Source organism: Girardinichthys multiradiatus, chromosome 7 (assembly GCF_021462225.1).
Source record: "Girardinichthys multiradiatus isolate DD_20200921_A chromosome 7, DD_fGirMul_XY1, whole genome shotgun sequence".
In the NCBI taxonomy this organism is placed as follows: domain Eukaryota; kingdom Metazoa; phylum Chordata; class Actinopteri; order Cyprinodontiformes; family Goodeidae; genus Girardinichthys; species Girardinichthys multiradiatus.
This window is the reverse complement of record NC_061800.1, coordinates 17,965,021-17,985,388: the sequence shown is the minus strand read 5'-3', so window position 1 is coordinate 17,985,388 and position 20,368 is coordinate 17,965,021. Positions and strand designations below refer to the sequence as shown.

The 20,368-nt window shown below is 39.2% G+C and overlaps 1 protein-coding gene across 7 annotated transcripts in view; it reads left to right on the top strand.

The window, feature by feature from the left end:
- The window catches only part of dachd (dachshund d), a 147,317-nt gene extending 131,005 nt beyond the window's left edge, over window positions 1-16,312 (top strand). For 6 of the 7 annotated variants that reach the window (XM_047370736.1, XM_047370737.1, XM_047370735.1 and 3 more), the window contains 5 exons: window positions 221-366; window positions 4,785-4,932; window positions 5,551-5,694; window positions 8,524-8,592; window positions 14,746-16,312. In XM_047370736.1, the coding sequence (XP_047226692.1) occupies window positions 221-366; window positions 4,785-4,932; window positions 5,551-5,694; window positions 8,524-8,592; window positions 14,746-14,783 (545 nt within the window). In that variant the 3' untranslated portion in view covers window positions 14,784-16,312. The remainder of the gene's footprint in view (window positions 1-220; window positions 367-4,784; window positions 4,933-5,550; window positions 5,695-8,523; window positions 8,593-14,745) is intronic. The other variant, XM_047370738.1, reaches the window with a different exon arrangement.
- Window positions 16,313-20,368: the final 4,056 nt, after the last annotated feature.

Below are 20,368 nucleotides of genomic sequence, written 5' to 3'. Positions count from 1 at the left end.
AATCTCCAGGGCAACTATCGGTCCATTGTGTTTTTTAATTTATTTTGAGAGGTGAGGAACATTTGAATTGGCCTCTGGAGATCAGTACATTCCGATTCATTCATACTTTTCAGCCACGATGTGGGTCAGAATGGCCAAAAGTGACCCACATACTGTACCAGTTTTTCAAATGCCCAAATGATCCGTTTTTCTCAATGTTTGATCTCACTTTCCTTTACAGAGGACAATTCCATGTGTACTCCAACAGCAAGAGACAGCTATGAGAGGTTGTCACTGGCTGGACAGACTCTGCCTCCAGGTTTTCCATCGCCATTTCTCTTCCCAGATGGACTGTCGTCAATAGAAACTCTTCTCACCAACATACAGGTACTGTCTCCGGTCGGATTTGGGCCTTGTGGCAACTTTACCATCTTGTCACAGTTTATTTTATTTTATTTTATTATTAGTCTGCTTTCAAAATGGTCTGAAATGATAAACAAATAAAATACAACAGCTAAAGAAATACAAAATAACTGCAATTAATATTTAGCATAAGCGAGTAAATTGTCAAACGATGTGCAACAAAACAGATAAGCAGCATCAAATATAGTTACTTGCTGACTGAACCTTGCTCTTGATCCATTAAAATAGACTTTCCCAAGGTAAAGATAAGGACCTTTTGTGCATTTTTTTCAAAAACCAGAGCTTGCATACTTTCCTTATTCTGGTACTGACTCTGGGAACAGACATTTGCAGAATCCCTGCTGAGTGGAGACAGCACTGGGTGTGGTATTTTGTATATAAACACATCGATAAGAATGTAACAAGCAGGGAGTTGTACATAAAAACCAGTAGGAACAACAAAAAGCCAAACACAACGGCTGACAGTATCCAGCCGCTTTGAGTACTGGCCAGGTGCGTTCGTACACAGTAGATCATTGCAATCCAGCAAAGACTCAACAAAAAGGTTGCAGAGGTATTTCCTCACCTGGAGTGAGAACCAAGAGAAAACTAATTTGAGTTTTTACTTAGAAACCAGGCTTTCTATGCTTTTTTTTAAATGACAAAAACTAGGATGATGATGCCTAAATACTTTAATAGTTTGTCTGTTTTTAACACCAATTTAAATTATGCTAAACTGATTTGGACAACATCAAAGGCAGACTGAAGAAAGTCAAGGTTTTAAATTGCTGATGATCAACAGTAGATAATTAGCTTATCTGGATAAAAATGGATTTTAGCATTTAATAAATTATCATACAGTTTATTATACACAGTGAAGGTCAGAGGTCCTAGTATGGAGTTCTGTAGTGCTCCTTTAGAGATAAAGGACACAGCACAGTGAACATACTGTGTTTGAGCTGACAAATTATATAAAAACCAGCTTACATCAGTTTTAGAAAAGCCAGGATGATTTACTGCCCTTTCACATTTCACCTAAAGACAAGACTTCCAAATACTGCTCATCTGCTATCTTCTAATGTTCACGGCTGATATCTATTTTGCAAGCATGTTTTTCACACTTTTGAAAACACAAAACTCTGTCATGGTCAGGTATAAGAACTGAACAGAGAATAAATCCAAAGGACAAAGTATAAAGAAAATCTTTGAAACACGTGTAGAAAGGTCTGGAAAGTTCCAAGAAGTATTTTCCAGGTCCGTAGAAGTATGGAAAAAGAAGAGTGTAGAAAAAATTATAATATTTCCATATTTTATTCCCTGTTGTATGTTCTACCAATTCTATTCTACCTATTCATCCATTCATCCTTACGTTTTTGCGGGTTCCAAATTTAAATCCCAATCACTGTTGAACGATCGGCCAACAGTTTATATTGAAGCTATATATTTAGATTTTAGGAATTGTCTTAAAAGGACCAAAAACTCTAGATTGTTCAGTCTTAAAATGGTTGGAACTTTAACATGAAACATGTGTAGGAACCCTAAAGATTGGAGAAGTACAATAAAATCCTCTCCTTGGACACAAAGTATGAAAATATATTGCTTGATTTACAACTTTCACAGTATTGTACATGTAAACAAACACACTCGGATAATATAAAGATGTTTTGTGTAAAAGTTGTATAAATTCTCTTCAACACGTGGCAAAGTGAAGAACATGGGTGCTTTTGAAATCCAGCATATAATAGCAAACACGACAATGTTTTCTGGTGGAAAAGGAAAAGTTTAGTTGCGATTCTACTGTTCGTTTACACGACGTTTTCTCTGAAAATGCCACAAACAACAGGTTCCAGAGAGTAACTGTTTGAAAACATCCCAGTCTCTGTTGTCGTGTGGATGGGAAACATTTGAATCTTTATGAGGAAGCCCTGGTTCATGCACAGTATGATTTAAATCAGTAGAAAATATAGCGCACAAACACAACATAATGGCTGTCGAACAGTTTAAAACCCAAAGAATACAAAGATATCAACAACAACGACTGGTTCTCCAACAAAGTGCTCATTTTCTCCACCGTTGTGTTAGCAGGTTTGTTTGCGCATGTTGTCGAGTTTCAAACAAAATACCGCCTACTAGTGGCGTGGCGGGTGATTACACAATTTTCACGTCTGTTGCTGTTCGAACGGAGACTGTAAATTAATCGATGTCATGTAGACAGGGCCTAAATACACAAAAATCTGTGGGTTCTGATACGATTCAAAGAGGAAGTTCAACTTGCCCTCTAGTGTATAAAGGTTTACAAAATTTTTTTCCAGAAATAGCAGTAATAAGTTTGTCCACATTTTAAGGCTTTGCCATAAGTTGGCATCATGCTTGAGACTGTGCAAGAGCAAATTCTGACTTGAAATGTCATTAACATTCTCCCACAGTTTCATTCAGCATACAGGAAGCAGACATCCACTCACACTCAGAGTGCTGTTTAGGCTTTAGCTCAAAGCCCCTCAATCAGAAAGATGAATGTATTTGCCTTCTCTCTGGGTGTAATGATGTGTGTACCCTGCTGCCCTTCTCGTTGCACTTGTTCCATTGGCATCAGAGTCCTGCTTCTCCTTTGGCTCCGCGTGGTAATTAGAGAGCCACAACTGAGCCCGTCGTGAGCTCCCAACACTCCTCTTAGTCATCTTTGATAATGATCCTCGCAGTGAATATTTATATACAAATCAACAAAATGAAACCAAGCAGAAAATTAAGATAAAGCAACTTAGTAAAATTGGGGTTAGAAGAATCAACAATTAGTAAGCTATAGTCCAGTGCATTTGATGTAATTACATGTGGATGGGGAATAATTGTGATGAAACTGGTCATGTTACTGTGTGGTTTTTGCTTAAAGGAACAGTACGGAAAAAATTGGGCTTTCTGAGAACCTTCTTTGTAGCGGCATGTTCTGTTAGTTGCAGCAGAGAGCAATCAGAGGGCTCTCAGCTTGGAGAAGAAGATGGGTTCTCTAATATAGGAGTCAAGCTAACAGGTCTGCAGACTGGGACCAATATGGTGCAAGCAAACAGTTTAAAAAGATTAAAAAATTGATTTTCTAAATAACAGTTTATAATTTACATAGATGTGGTCAGGTATTTTTACTAAAGACTTGCAAGTTTTATGTGAAACAATCTAGTAAGCGTACAGTTCTTGATCATTTTCAGATGGAAAATGACACTGTGTAAAAGGCTAAAAATAGCATTTACTTGAACTACCAACGAAGCTTTTAGGTTTGACCGACAACACTTGACGTCCGTAGACATCTGTTTTCTGTAGTTACTTCTAAGTTTGGGCTGAAGATAGAGATTCTAATAGCTGGCTAAAAACTGTCGTCAGACTGTCATGAAGGTAAAAGCACTGGACTCACATGCAAGAGCCAAAAAACACAAAGCTATATATAAATAACTCATGTTTTTTTTTTTTTTTGAGCAAGTATAATCAATCATTTAATGTAGTCTTTAAATTTGAATCATGTCTTTGAAAAGTCTTAAACATAACTTAGTGGAAGTTGCAAGAAAATGAGAATAGTATTAGCTTGACTCTTCTGTGAGAATTTATCTCAGATTCTCCAAACTAAGATCATTCTTACTGCTGTATACAGTCAAAGTGATAATCTGACTACCTATAACTACTCAACAGAACCCCACTTTAAAAAATCCACACTAACCCTGTTGTAATAAAGGTTATTTAGCTGAAGTAGTCTGTTTAATCCGGCCCGGTTAACACAATCCTTTATCTGTAAGTTGTTTTTAACAGGAGGTTTCAAAAGAGATTAAAACAGAAGTAGTTTGACAATTAGAAGAACTTGAAAGGTGTTTCACTTCTCTTAACTTGGATTGGATCAAGTACAGAACCTTGCAAAAGTGTTCAAGAACTGTTTCGCATCTTGTCCTGTCACAACCGCAAACCTCAATCTGTTCTATCAGGGTTTCTGAGCATAACTGTGAAGTGAAAGGAAATTAATACAGTTTTCCAAATCTTTTTCTGTAGTGTGCATTTCTATTCAGTTCCATCATTTAATATTTGTCAGAACGATCTTCTGCTGTGCTTACAGCTACATGTCTTCGGGGTTATATCTCTACCACCGGCAGCTGAAATTATTGCCCAATTTTCTTTGTAAAATAGATCAAACTCAGATTGGATGGAGAACGCCTGTGAACATCAGCTTTCAGGTTGTGAAAACCATGTACCAATTTCCTTCCACTTCTCAATGACGTGTTGCTTTAAAAACTGTGCTACTTTAAAATCCCTGTGAAAGAAAGCAGAAAGCATCAGCCAGGTCTTGGTCCTGCTTCACTAAAACTGTTCTGACGTATATATCCATATATATCTGTGGTTTGTTTTTGTGTGTTTTGTTTTGGTGAATACAGGGCCTCCTAAAAGTAGCCATTGACAACGCCCGGGCTCAGGAGAAGCAGGTGCAGCTGGAGAAGACGGAGCTGAAGATGGAGCTGTTCAGAGAGCGGGAGCTCCGGGAGACTCTGGAGAAGCAGCTCGCCATGGAGCAGAAGAATAGAGGTAGTACTTTACACAACATCCTCCCTGTTATCTGTGTGTGTGTGTGTTTGTGGGAGGGGCAGGCATGCGTAACCCCATGTGCTTCCATTCAGACTTCTGCGCTCATTTAGATACAGTAGCTCCTGAATGTACTTACACAGCCTTCTGTGTTGCAGAGACACACATTAGCCACTCTGAGCCTCTTTGGTTACATGTGAAACTGATAGGGTTTTCTGTTCTTAGTCTGTTAACATAATTGAAAATACACATCCCATCCAGACTCGCACTAACCCTCATGTAAAATGCATCAGAGCCGTACGCTAACCGGATCGTTTATGTTTAATGAGAGAAATTCATGAAAAATATCCCAATAAATTTTTCAATTAGCTTCAATTCCCTGCAGCAAGTCAGTATTTGCTCCGATTCTCCCATTTAAATCTTTATATATTATGAAATATTTAAGTTTAATTGATTTTCACTTTTCTATAATTGTGTGCTAGATTTAAAAGACCAAAAAAAAAAACTGGCTATTATCTTTGCCAGAATAATCAGATAATCTGATTGCTGTGAAAAAAAAAAAAAAATATATGCTCTGCTTAATTTGCGTATTTATTATCATTGTGGTCTTTTTTTCCTCAGCAATCATCCAGAAGCGTCTGAAGAAGGAGAAGAAGGCCAAGAGGAAACTGCAAGAAGCTCTGGAGTACGAGTCAAAAAGGAGGGAGCAGGCGGAGCAGACTCTGAAGCAGCCGTCGCCCTCAGACAGCATGCGCTCCCTCAACGGTCAGAAAGCCCAAGAAATCATATTAACCTGTCTTCTGTGTATCCCAAATATATTGACATGTATGCAGCACCTTGCAAAGTATTCATACACCTTGAATTTATTCACATACATTTTATATGTTTCGTGTCACAAACAAAACGTTTTGTGTTTTATTGGGATTTTAAGTGACAGACCAACACAAAGCAGCAGATAATTATGAACCTCTGCCCCAGTCTCTAAGTTATTTGCAGCCTCTTACAGACTTTCTTCCAGGATCGCTCTGTTTTTAGCTTCATTCATTTATCCCTTTTTGAAGAAAAGCAACTCTGCAGCATGATGCTGCCACCACCATGTGGGTAGGGTGTGTTCAGGATGTTGTGTGTATTCTTACTTTGCATTCACTTATAGTGTTTATGTTGGCCAAAGAGTTCAGTTTTGATGTCATTGGACCAAAGAAACTTCCTGGACATGTCGTATGTGCTCCCTACGTGGCAAACTCCAACGGGGTATTCTAAGGGGTAACTTTTGGCCGCTGTTCCATGAAGGCCAGATTTGTGGAGTGCAAAACTAGTTGCTTTAATTTAGTCAACCAAGAGCATCCAAAACAAACTAATCTCTATAAGACAAAGCAAATCAAACTCTCAAGACAAAAGCATGAATTCATACCCAAACTAAAACAGCAAGAATGTTCTGGTAAAGCCGTTTTTAAAAGTAATTCAGAATTTCTTGGGGAATGTAATGAATTCAAGTATTTTCTGGAGGTCATTCCACACATAAGGGTTAGGGTTAGCTCCTCCAGAGCTACCATGACCTTCTTGGCTGCTTCACTTGTTAATGTTGTCCTTGCCTGGCCTCTCAGTTTAGTTGGACAGAGATGTCCACAGTTTTTTCAGAGTGAGCAGCACTCTGAAAAACGTCCAAAGCTTGGGATGTTGTTTTACAACCTAATCCTGCATTAAACTTTTCCACCACTTTCTCCCTGACCTGTCTTCTGTTTTATTTGGTTGTCATGATGCTGTTTGTTCACTAATGTTCTCTAACAAACCTCCGAGGCCTTGACAGAAGAATTTTATTTAACATCAGGTGACTTCCTGATTTTTTTTTTATTCAGGGGTGCCAGAGTACAGGGGGCTAAATGCAAACGCATGCCACACTTCTCAGCTTTATATTTTGTAAATAAATATGTAAACTGTGCATTATTTTTTTTCTACTTCACAATTATACACTTCTTTACCTTGGACTGACACAAATCCCAATAAAGTGCATTAAAGTTTGTAGTTTTAATATGGCAAAATGTTCAAGAAGTAGGAATATTTTTGCAAGGCACTGTATTATGTACATTTACTGTAAGAAACAGGAGAATGTTGTTGCTTTGCTCTGTCCTTACTTCCTATAAACTGAATTCCTCCTGCTATAGTGGAACACAACTGTTTTGATCATGATTTAGTTTTCTGATCAAGTTCTTAATTTATTAACCAATTAGCACCAATAATCTAATCTTTTAGTCCATCTACAACACTCCAAAGAGACATATTTTAATGGGTTCTTTCAATTAACCGATAGTCAGAGCGGACATGTGACAATATTTAAAAGCTGAATCAACTAAATATGGACGTAATGGAGAAATGACTCATAGAGATAACTGATCATATGAAAACTTTTCAGTTAGTTCATTGGGTTCATACAGCACAGGCGTCCAACACCCCTTAAATTTACTGGCACCCCTAGTAAAAATGTGCAAAGAGCCTTTAAATGTTTGAACTGTTTTTGGAGCTTATGAGAAATTATTTTCCTCTGTTATCGTCCTTCTCACTGTGTTTTGGGGGCAATATGCATGTTATATTGCATAGCAATTGTTATTGCAGTGTGGCTGTAGCAATCGCGAGTGCTTGGCTGCAAGTACAACAAGGTCAGACTCTGCATGCTAGGAGGATCCTTGGCGGACTGAAAGGACTTTCACTGCTGTTGATGTCCAAACCTCATGCAGGTTTTAGTTTAGTTTATGATGAAGCTCTCTGGGAATGATGGGAACACCATAGAAAGACAAATATTAGGAAATTCTAAATTAATCACAACTGATACAGTCAGTGCAATGTTCAATCATAACTGTAGGTTGTCATTTTAAACTTTTGTTTTGACTGTAGATATGGGCAAGCTTAGGCGGATAGGCAGGTTTTTAGGGGTTTTGACCAGAAAATCAACTGTATTACTTAAATGACATGTTGTGCTGTCTTTCCCATTTTGAAGTGTCTAATGGGGCTCTGTTTCCCAGGAAAGCAGAGAGTCATGGATTACCATCGCAAATTTCCTGAGCACTCAAATCACCTTGAATAAATTAAAGTTGGGATAAAAAAAATAATTTTTTTGCATTTATTTGTAGCGGATCTTCGTAAAACAAGTACTTAGGATTTTTTCCCCATATGAATAAATGTATTCAAATCAAAGGTTGCAAATCAAAGACTGCAAAAAACATACATTCATTTTAAGGATTTTTAACATCTTTACCACGGGTGCCAATAATGTAGAGGGGTGTACACTCCAAATCTTCCGTCATATCTTAGCTACGCTTAGAAATTAGGTGTTCTCAAATATTATCGGCTGGTAAAGCAAAGTTCTGTCACTGATTTATTGGTCTGTCAGTAGCTCCATACAGTGCAGTACTATCCTATGACTTAAGTATAGTTTTTGATCGCTGGAGATAATCAAGTGGAGAGGCACATAGTTACACTGAGCAGAGACATAGCTGGAAGGCTCGCTCTCTAGTTTGCGATGAATGATGCTGTGAAAGTAGGGCTCTGATAGGTGGATGTCAGGCATGTTTAACGGCGGCGATCCCTCTCCTCTCGCAGACTCTCTGACCCCTGAGATGGAGAGTGACCGCGGCAGTGGAAGAACAGATGCTGAAAGGACAATACAAGGTACAGGGGCTCGGATGAGACAATAAATCTCTCTCCCTCACTTTTGCTCTCTTTTTTCCTCTCTGCCTTTATCACTCCTCCTTCTACTGCTACACACACACACAAACACACACAGCTTCAGTTTATGAACATTAGTGTTCCTGCGCCTGCTGTTCAGACATACACCACCATCTGGGCCACAGCACTAGGTCAAGATCATCGGTTTTCCCTCAGAATATTATTCTTTTACTTGACTTTTAGCGCTTGTGATGCTTAAAAGAGGCAGGTCTTTGTCAAGATAAATGCGTTACAGCAGTTAAAAGCAAACAACTGTGCTAAAAAAGTTACATATTTACAGCTCGAGACGCTGTAATGAGCCATAAAACCACAAAAAAGCAGAGGAACCCCTCCTTTGATACTCATAATCGGAGCAAATCAATCCCTTTTATGAACAAGCCTTGTACATTTTTAATGATTTGTTTGTTTGTTAGCCTTTGGGGTGCAGTTTGTGTTTAAGGGAAGGCCGCTGCAGCGATAACCTCTGTTGGACCGCCTTCTATCTGTGTTTACCCAGATCCGAGACACCCCGCGAAAGGTGGAATATCCTCATTATTGCTCAAACGTCTCGCTTTAATGCGCCGCTCAGAACTGGCCTTATCAGTGAGGAGAGAGGTCCCAATTTACCCTGGGAAAGATGCTGCATGCAATTTGCTCCGAAAAATAAGGAGGGGGAGTTTCTGACTTTGCACGCAGAGAATACGTTAGTTAACTCTTTAATGTGTGATTAGTCGAGTTGAACTCATATGAAAAAATAAAGATTACTGCATGTTATTTAGGATATTTTTAGGCCTTCTAATTGGTATTTTCTTTCTTTGAAGACAAAGGAGGTGCTGTAACATTATATGCCCCCATTATCTAGTTCCTTTGGCTTCTTCTTCTTGTGTGACCTTTTGCCTTCATCGCATTAGTGTTCTTATGAAGATCTGTCCTTACATTACAATCTTTTCAGTATTTACTTGCGTTCCTTCTTTGCTTCAGTCTCTCACAGGAGCTAATTTTACAAGAGCAATAAAGACACATCCTTGTGTTGATTTGACTTACGTAAATTACAGACATTCTGCCAATAAAGACACTTGTCTTTTTATCTGACAAAAACAGGGTAAAGCCAGAATGTCTTTACGCTCTGATAAATAGGGCAAGCTAGTTGTACAAACAGGATGGTGATACTGTTTCTACCTGTGAATTACGATGCCTTCTATAAGTTGGATTTTCCAAGATCCCTGTTTGAAATACAACAAGAGAATTGAAAAGAGCACCAATGGCAAAGAGTCTAATATGGCTGCCCCACATGTAAAACATAGTAAAAGCCATAGGAATAAACTTTATTAGCGCTTCTGACAGTTGGTTTCTCATTAAACTTGTGGCATGCATATCGTCGTACAGCCTATGTTTGTAAACCTGTTTCTTTAGTGTTCGGAAACATACAGTGGAGACAAATACCTTGTTATAAGCTCAAATTGCCAATTGTAGTTAGCCCAAAAACAATTAGCAAATCCCACTGGTTTTTCAACATACAACTAGAGCACAATCTACTCCGGAGTTGCATCTTTTCCAGCTCCGAATTAACGCAAAACTACTATCACTGCAGTTACGCTCTTAAACACAAGGGGTTGCTGTTGAGAAAATAATGCCGCCACACAGCAGGAATGGCCGCAGAAGAAGAATTACTAGCTAGAGTTAATGAAGGCTTTTTATAGACAACACATTTAAACATACAGGAAGGATAATGATGATCAATATTTCTGTCATCAAATTTATTTTTCATGAGTTTATCGACATGAAATTCACAACGAATGTCAGTAACGATCCCCTGTAATCCTCACATAGTGAAAAACAAAACAAGACAACTATAGTCTATAAATTATGTGCAATAAAGAATGTCACAGGCAAGACGTTTTAAACACAGTTACTAAGATTGATAGAATTCTAAGCAGAAAAGCCCTATACTGGTACTGACAGCCTAAAGGCATTTGTCTGGATAAACTTGTCTCGATGCATTGCTCAGGTGGGATCTTGAGACATTCTTCAAACCGTCTTCAGATCTTGAAGGTCCGTGGGCCTCTTCCATGCACTCTGATGGTTTACTAGGCAATTGTAGCAGTTTTATTAGTATGTTTTCTTATACTTTGTAGAATAATTTGAAATCAGCAATGTTAAAGCCCCACATCTTCTGTACTACGACAGCAGCCGCTGTTCAAACCAAGGTCGCAACAACTTATTTTTACACCCAAACCCTTTAAAACAGTAGCGGCTGCGACTGCGGAGCATATAATTTTCCAGGGTCTCTCAATCATTCTGATCACCGCCTCGAAGAGTGGAATGAAACCGAATAACGCGGCTGCGCTTTTTTGTGTTTTGTTCAATTAGAGAAGCATTTGTCTGCCACCCATGTCTCCTCTGCTCTGCTCTGCAAGACTCGCTGTATAATTAACCTCAAATGGCAAAAAATGATGTTGATAAATTACACAAGCAGAAAGAGGAGGAGGAGGAGTGGGGGTGGGTGGGGGGTGGGTTGGGGGGGGGGGGGGGGGGGGGGTTAAGCCTATCACCAGCGTGGAAGCAGACAGAGAAATGTGTGGGTGCATTCTCGACTCCAAACTCAGGGAAGCGAGCGGAGGCAGAGAAGGGAAGAAAAAAAAAAAATAATGAGGGCATAATTTTAGAGAACTAATTATTTCTATTTGTCTTTTGTCACACTTCTCTAATTCTGCGATATTAACACAGTCTGTGTTTATTAATTGCTTTTCGCAGTGTTTTGAATCGGGTCCAAGGAGGGGGAGAGTGGCCCTTTTCGCAGGCAGGCGAGCTGCTGGGGGCCCGTGCTGCGCCCTGGTGACGCCTGGCAACGGGTGCACGTGCGAGTATCTTTCCCCGGTATCACCCCACCCTACCCTGCCGCCTTCGCCACTCGACGTGTTCGGCAGGGTTTACACGACCCTGCGCGCAGCCAGATAAAGTTCTTTGTTGCAAGATTAAACATCAAAACAGTTAAAGTGAAATTAAATTTAAATGAATGAATGTCACTGAAGCAAAAAAGACTGTAATTAATGGATCCCTTAATTGTCTTCATAAAATATTTGCATGGGCATAATTTGCATAATTTACATGTATTAATTAATCTTTCAAAGGCATTTTATGCTGAGAGAAGCCAAAAATTCCCCTTGTTTTATTTAGCACCTAATGAAATATTTATTGTCTTTAATGAACTTTTCATCTTGATTTGAATGTGAAAATTCGAAAAGTTTCACCATATTTTAATGAGCGCCTTCAAGTCGAGATGTCACCAGTCAAAAGCAGATGTTTCAGCATTTCCGCTCACGTTGAATCGGTGAGACCTGCTCGTCAGGCCCCCGTTTGCGGATTTGATCTATTAGAAGTCAAATGCTGCGATATTTAACATCCTCTCGACAATGCATTAAATGTCATCATCCATCAAATGATCAAATCGTCTTTGTTTTCATTAACACCCCTCCTATAAATTGCTGCTGCAGCTGTGAAGCCGTGCAGAGGCAGACGAGACAAGCCTGCGAGGTGATGTTTCATCCTTTTGTGTCAAGTTGTGCGTCCTGGCCCACTTCTCCCTGCTCCCTCCTCCCCTCCCTTACCTTTTGCGTTTCGCCCTCCGTGCAGCTGCATTCACGCTGTAATGACTTTTGTGCAGAACTCAGTGGTTGTTGCTTGAATAGAAGCAGCTCGTAGTGCAATGCCTTTGAGACCTACGGCAGTGCTGGGTAATTAGCCCGTGTGTTTGTATACACCCCTCCTCGTGCGTTGTGTACACATTCAGACACACACAACAAGCTTTTGTTGTCTCCTCTGTCTGTGCAGTACATAAAACCCATCCTGAAAGGTTAAGCGGGCCTAAACAACAGAAAAAGAAGCTGCAGCCCAGATCTACTGTGCGTAAAGACATTAAAACCAGCTAGTCAAACACAGTCTACGATGTCCCGCTCTGCTTGTGTCATGTCCAACAAGGAGAGCTGCTAAATGTCTTTGTATGCCTCTCTCTTTAAAGCTGAATTATTCAGGCCTGCTTGCCACAGAGACGCTTCTTAAAGGCATTAACTGTAAGCGTTTTCCGGCAGAGAGAAGGGGGAAAAGAATTTAAAGGTAATAAACGTCAGACAGGCTCGGAAGCTGCGACTAACAGATCTCTTTTTACCGTATTGGAAAAGGCGTCACTGGTGGCTCAGGCGAACACCGAGCCAAGAGGAACGTCCGTCCACTTGGCAGTGAGCTTGTTAGGTTGCAGGAGGTGTCTGGAGATCACATGACAGAGCCTTTTACAGTATCCATGCAGGAAATATCACTTTACAACTTAAGTGCAGGATTATGCTTGAAGCTGATCTGAAGGCCTACACATGTTCAGATAGTTTAGATTTGTTGATATCAGCAGGTTGCAACGGCTTTCACAACCACAAACTCCAATGTATTTTATTGGGATTTTATGTGATAGAAAAACAAGGTATGGAGAGGAGGAAAAAGGAATACAGTTTTCACAAATAAATATCTGTAAAAACTTTAAAAAATGTGCTGACAGTTGTATTCAGTCCCCTTCACAGGGATACCCCTAAATAAAATCCATTGCAACCAAAGAAAATAAAAATCAGAGTTAAGAGATTACCCAAGCTATGGAGATCTCATAAAACAAGTTAAATCTATTGTCCACTGACATATAAGGAATGGCAATTTCACAAATACATGGCCGTCCAAACTAAAACTAAACTGACAGGCCTGGAAAAGACACCTTTGATCAGAGAAGCATCCAGGTCCATGATAACTTTGGAGGAGCTACAGAGATTCACAATTCAATTGGGAAAATCTATCGACATAACAAAAATTGTACACTTCATACATTTGGCCCTTATGGAAGAGTGGCAAGACAAAAAGCCATTGTTAAAATAAATCAATAAAAATTCCCAGTTGCAGTGTGTCACAAGTCATTTAGAGGACACAGCTAACATGTGGAATGAGGTCTCCTGCCCAAATGAGAACCAAATTTAACGTTTTGGCCTACATTCAAAATGTTTAGCAGACAACTGACCCTGCACATGACCCTGAACACACCATCTGTATAATTAAATATAATAGTGGCAGCATCATGCTGTAGGGATGCTTTTACTTTAGCAGGGACAGAGTAGCTGGTGATGGCAAGATGGAAGGAGCTCAATGCAGGACAATCCTGAAAGAAAATCTGTTAGAGGCTACAAGACTAGAGTCTGGGGTAGAGGTGCACCTTCCAGCAGAACATGACCCTAAAAACGAAGCCAAAGCTACAGTGCTTAGATAAAATTATATTAACGTGTTTGATGGCCTAGTCAAAGTCCAGACTTCAATACAATTTAGAATTTGGGGCAAGACTTGATCATTGATGTTCAGATATGTTTTCCATCCAGTCTGACTGAGCTTGAGCTGTCCTGGAATGAAGTTCGTTGGAAAATGTCAGTCTCTTAATATGATAGTCAAACCCCAAAAGATGGATAAAGAACTGTAATGGGGGCAGAAAGATGGTTCTACAACGTATTGAGACAGAAGGGTTGAATAGAAGTGCATGCCACACTTTTCAGATATTAATGTGTGAAAGTTTGTGAAAACCAGACCAACTTTGTGTTGGTATGTCACATAATAATAGCAATGGTATAATATAGAAGTTTGAGGGTTTATTGTGAGAAAAACAAAAATAAATGTTATCTAAAACTCAAAGGGAGCTGGGTCATTGTGTTCCAAATCCACGCTAAAGTCAACCTACTTGAAATATTCAACTTTTCTTTTTTTTTTACTTATTTAAGAGCAATAAAGTTAATTGCTCTACATGATATTTAATCACATTTGCCATGGCTGCTAACTTTATCTTTTTCCTAAATCAGCTTATGAATTCACAGTAATGCCGTTCAAATCCAAAGACTAGAGGGCAATATTTCAAAGTTGCGTTGCATCAACAATCGCATCCTGAACAGTGCATTTGCGTCAGCAGATTGTTAGCTGTTGGCTAATCTTTTGCCTCTTCTGTGTGTGTGTGTGTGTGTGTGTGTGTGTGTGTGTGTGTGTGTGTGTGTGTGTGTGTGTGTGTGTGCGTGTGTGTTTGTGTGTCTGTGTGTGTGTTCTCTATTCCAGATGGAAGACTGTTCCTGAAAACTGCAGTGATGTACTGATAAGCCCGCGAGGAGCTGGAGGACAGAAAGATTTTATATTAAAAAAAAATAATAATTAAAATAAAAGGACTGAAAGAAAAACCCATGAAGGTTCCGGGGAAGCCCCTAACCCAGGCCGATTTAGCTGAAGAGAGTTCAAGCTGCTCATAAGTGGAAATGCTGTGTTCACCCCCAAACGCTGGAGGAGTCTGAATGTACAACGAAGAAGTCTTTTCCATCACGGAAGGAAAACCTAAAGTAATCTGATGAGGCAGTGTTTTAATGCATCAGGTTCATCGACGTGAAGGATAAACTCATAGAACCGAGCACAGTAAAAATGTACCCAAGGTGCATTGTTGGTAATAACTCCTAAGTTCACAGCACTGAAGATTTTTTATACTGTATCTCAGCCAGCGAGAAAGCTTTGAAATAAAAATTCGACTGAAGTTTTGTTTTTGTATTTCAAAATAAATCCTGAGAAGCTAAAAGAAAAAAAAAAAAGATGAACATTGTGGAGGAGAGGGGGAAAAAATGTGAATCTATCCACGCGGTCATCAAAAGAAAGAAGATCTGTTTGATTTTCATGTTTTCTAAATTAGATGAGAATACAATCAAGTTCCGTTTTTACCATCGTTGTACATACAAGAGCTAATGATAAAGATAGGAAGACTCACTCTGCTGAACCCGAGGTAAGGTATGTGTATATAACGTTAAGAGGTATTGTGTATGCAGTAGAGCTAATAGGCAAACAATACCGCCATTTATATAAACCTTTCCCATTTTTGTTCTATCTCTGAGCCATCATCCTTTCCTATAGCTGCCATTTTCTGGCGAGAAAGCATGCAGGCATGTAAATGTTTGTCCTGGAATTATGATATTTAATAAATCCTATATTGTCCTGAACAAATAACCAGGGTGGACTCGCCCAAGCCCAGACAATTCTAAAATCATGATTAAGGATGTTTTACTCTCAAAACGAAGACTTTTGCTGTTGATAGTACTGTAATCTTTGTAACAGAGGTCATATTTCTTGGAATTTACTGTCTATTGTCCTCTTGAGACACTCTTAAAATCAGCACACCTTGTTGCTTTCTTTTTGTTTGTAAGTATCTGGTCTGATTATCATCACGTGCCAGCTTGAAACAATCAGTTAAGGACGCTACTTTTTAAAAAGCGAATACCACTTTATTACATTGTGTTTAACACATTTAGTTTTCAGAGTGTTTCATGATACCCTGATGAGAAGAAGAAAAATACTTTCCTTTCCCTAAAGACTTTTGAATTGTGGTGCTGAAACACCTGTGTATATTCTCTAGTCATGAGCTGATGTCAGTCCTTTATCTGCTTAACAATTTAGACCTTATGTGTTACAATCAAAAAGACGAGGAGGAGGAAGAAGAAGAAGGGAAGCGTATCCCATGTTCACGATGTGTTTGTTCCTTTTGTTCTTAATGGAGTGTCTAAGTCTGTTGTCACTGATAACTTATATAGCTTCTCAAATCATCTCTTTCATTGTACTTCAAATTCAAATAAAGTTAAAATGTTGATGAGAAACCGTGTGAGTTAAATGAGTTGCCTGAGGGTTTTGAGGTCCCACGTAATGATGATGATGATGATGACGCTGACTCAGAAGAATGCGGATCAATTCGATTAAGGTGGCCCAACTTTATCAGGTAAATTGTGTGCATTTTGTAAAAAGTCTAATTAGTTTTTGTAAGGTGTAAGCTAACAATTAGCTTGAGAGATGCTAACAAATCTGATAAAAAAAAAAAAAACTACAGCTGAAAAATGTTTTTACCAGTTTTTGCTTTTAAATATTTCAACTGCCATCACATTTGTATTGTATTGGGTATCTGCAATAAAACTTAAATGTCTACTGCTTTGAAGGAAATACAGCATTTTGTTTTCCTAATAAGTTTCTGAGTTGCTGTAAACTGTTGGAATCAGAGACAAAAAGATGAGATGAAAAACATTTATAATTTACTGCTCACAATCTCAAATTAGGACGATCAGAGACAAAGACAGGATGGTGGTCAAGAAGCATGGCATGAAGGGAAGGATATATGTCATTTAAACTGCGCCTTGTCTTTGCTAATATCATTTTATGTTAGTCTTTGTTACTGTTATTGTCATATTTCCTAAAGGAAAAGTGATCTTACTGTCTTCCTTTAATGACTGTTTCTAATAGACTACAATACACCTGGAAGTGACGTCATGGTTACGCTGGATGTATGTTTTCCAAGATGGCCGGTGGGTATTATTAGTCACATAAGACCACAGTGTGCAGCTATTTTTTGAGAGAAGGCATGGGCCATTATGAGTGTCACACTGCATGACAACATTGAGTCAAACCAAGGCACTGGTTTTAGTCCTCTAAGATTTGATATTAGCTTTAAACTCTAAGAACAAATTTGTCAGTCAGTCATTTTCTTTACCGCTTCTTCCATACTGGGTCGCGGGGAAGCTGATACCTATCTCCAGCAGGACTGTGGGAGGAAGCTGGAGTACCCGGTGAGAACCCATGCATGCATGGGCAGAACAAGCAAACTCCATGAAGCTCCGGGTCAGTTCCCCTTGGTGCCAGTTTGAACCCCCATTTTGTACCTGCATGCTATTAATTTCTGTTTACCTAAATTTCACTAAAATAATCACACCCAAATTGTATCCATGAACTTAAACCATCATTTTTCTATGCAGTTAAATATTTTCATGAGTTTTGAAAATAAAAAAAAATGTAAAAGTACTCAAAGGCCATTTATTGAATATTATTTTCTTAAAACTTTGGATTGCACTCTATTTTCATTTAATTAGGCTCCAATCTCTGGGCAAGTTGACTCAATAAATATGATACAGTAGGACTCCAAACAACCTGCTGGTGGTAGAAATTGTTTATTGGAGTCAAATAAGTACATTTCTTTAAAGCAGACTACAAGTAGAGTATAGACGTACTTTAAATCGTAGGTTTTCAAAGTGGGAACTAAACATCCCTCTGGAGGGCATGGACTGACACACAGCATCCCATGGCAGACATTCCCAAACCCGGAAAAAGCCGGGTACAAAACGACCAGCAGTATAAAAGTACCTAATGACCAAGGGTAAGATATCTACTGCATTTAACTTCTAAATAAAACCCAACTTAAAACAATCTAAAGCATCACTTACTAGACTCACTGTTGATTAAATATGCAATTGAATTTGTCAACAAGCTCACTGTAAATAAATGATTTCACGTGTAGTTCGACTTGTGTGGTCCCAATTCCCATTCTACTACGATGTAATAAACGACAGTTCTTTGACCATGCTTGATGGTTACGCATCAGGATATTTGCTTAGGCTGTTTTAGTTCTTTATTTACTTTAAATTAGTCCCTGAATTTCCCCACTGTGGGACAATAAAAGATTTCTATTCTTGCAATGTTTCAGTCACCCCGAACAGATTTTTAACGATTAGTTATTCACAAAGTTTCCCAGTTTTACTTTGGGGACACAACAGTTTTCCGCAGAGATCATTTGAGAACAGGTACAGCTCTGGAAACACACAAGAAATATCGACATTGAGAGGGAATTTTCTCCTGTAAGCACTTCTGAGTGAAATGTGTTGACACAGCATGTCTGGCCCATTCCCATTTTGCATGCCTTTTAAAGCATGGCCATAACACGGCCACAGAGATGAATAATTGACTGATTGCTGCATAATTCAGTGCTGCATTGTAAAAATTCAAGGCCTGAAATATTTTAAGCTTTTCTTCTATTTTCTTCATTAAAAATAAGGTTAAAGTTTCAATCAACCTTGAAAGAACAATACGACACACAGTGGGCAATCAATCATGAGGAAACTGCGCTTCTCATAGAGTTCGGGCCCGTCTCGGCGCTCGCAGCTCCGCTTCGAAACTTTAGCTCACTCTCGAGTGAAAGAAACCGAAGAACAATGTCCACTTCATCCATTTAATGGCTCAGTTTCTTTTTCGGAGCAGCGACAGATTTAGTCTGCTCACCTCCAACGAGCCTGTGAGAAGTGGGCTATTACTCACATATTCTGTTTATTTCTCCATCTGATGCATTTTGTTCCTGCACTGGCATGTGAAAAAACAGGCCCTGCAGCTACATGTTTCATATCACTGCACATTTTGTAATAAATTCAATTCAGTACAAATATGACCATGAGGCATGGAGACTTTAAATACCAAATGTGCATTATAGATGTGGTGTTGCTTTGCACTTTTACCGTTGTGTGGAAAGGCACATTGCTGATTACATATTCAAAGCATTAAAAACAGTTTGAGTCGTGTCTTTGATTCACTTGGTTTCGCGTGAAGATGCACTCATAAAGACTTTGTCCAGATGTGATTATTCCGCTTTCTTGTGCCTTGCTTATTGTCACGCTGTGCAGTTGGTTGTTGTTCTCGTACTTTGACAAGATGAAGGGTTTATTTATGTGTAAAAAAATATATAATCATATTTTAGTGCCAGAAAACTTGAAAATCTTCAAAGTTTGAAACATAAGTCCCAATCAGTCTCTTCATTTTTTCTTAAAGCAGATAGATAATTTTAATAAGCTTTTGTTGCTGTAACAACACAGAAAGGCACTACCATGGTGTATAATGATGTCCATAACATCTGTATATGCAGAAAACAGATCCATTTCTTGGGAAAAACAGACTCTTTTCAACAGTAAAACGTGGCAAGGATCTGTGGCCACTCTTCTGCAACACAGAAAAAAGATACAGAGAGCCCTTTTGTTAAAAAAAAAAATATTCTATGCACAGTGGCAATGTGCACAAATGGTGCCCTGGGCGAGCCACTCCCTCTGATTTTGGGCAGGACAAAATTCTGTGCCGTCTCATACAAACTCACTCTATTTGAAGCAGCAAGCACTCAGCTGATGGGCACACCAACTCCTCTTTGACATATAATGCATAGAAAATCTAATTATTTCACAGTTATCAGTAGATAAAACACAAACATTATTTGGCAGTCATGCCACACCCTACCCCTTCTTTTCCAATGCCGCCCTGGACAACTGCCCATGCGGCCAATATCAAAAACTACCACTGTCTATGCAGGAAAGGTGGGGGAGATTTATGGAAGTAAATTCCAGGAGGGACGTGGTAGGTCTAACTCACTAAAAACACTCACTCATGAGACACCTTTTGTCTGAGAGTTATGCAACAATTAAAGGTTTGTCATGTATGAAATCCTGTCCTTAACATCAGTTTTCACTTTGTATTAAATCAACAAACACTCTTTCCAAACGATCCTCCTGCATGTCTTGCCACAATAATTAGCTTCAGCTGTGGCTGCCTTTTTCTCTGGGTCTGAGCTAGATGAAGAAGAGAGCAATGGACTGAAGCTGCAGCTACTGAAATCAGACATTTCTCCTGACTTCCTCCACCTTAAAGGAAAAATGACTATTGCTTCTTTGCCATTAACGGTTCCAGCACCACATGGCTCCACTCCGCTCGGCCTCACTCTACTCAGTACAAAACCTGTTTCCATGGACTGACTGACGGCTAGAGGTGTGGCTTGAAGTGAGTTTAGAAAGATTTTCTGCTGGACTCATATGGCTGACCACGGCCATGGCCAGTCAGTTAACAGCAGTCTGTTCAC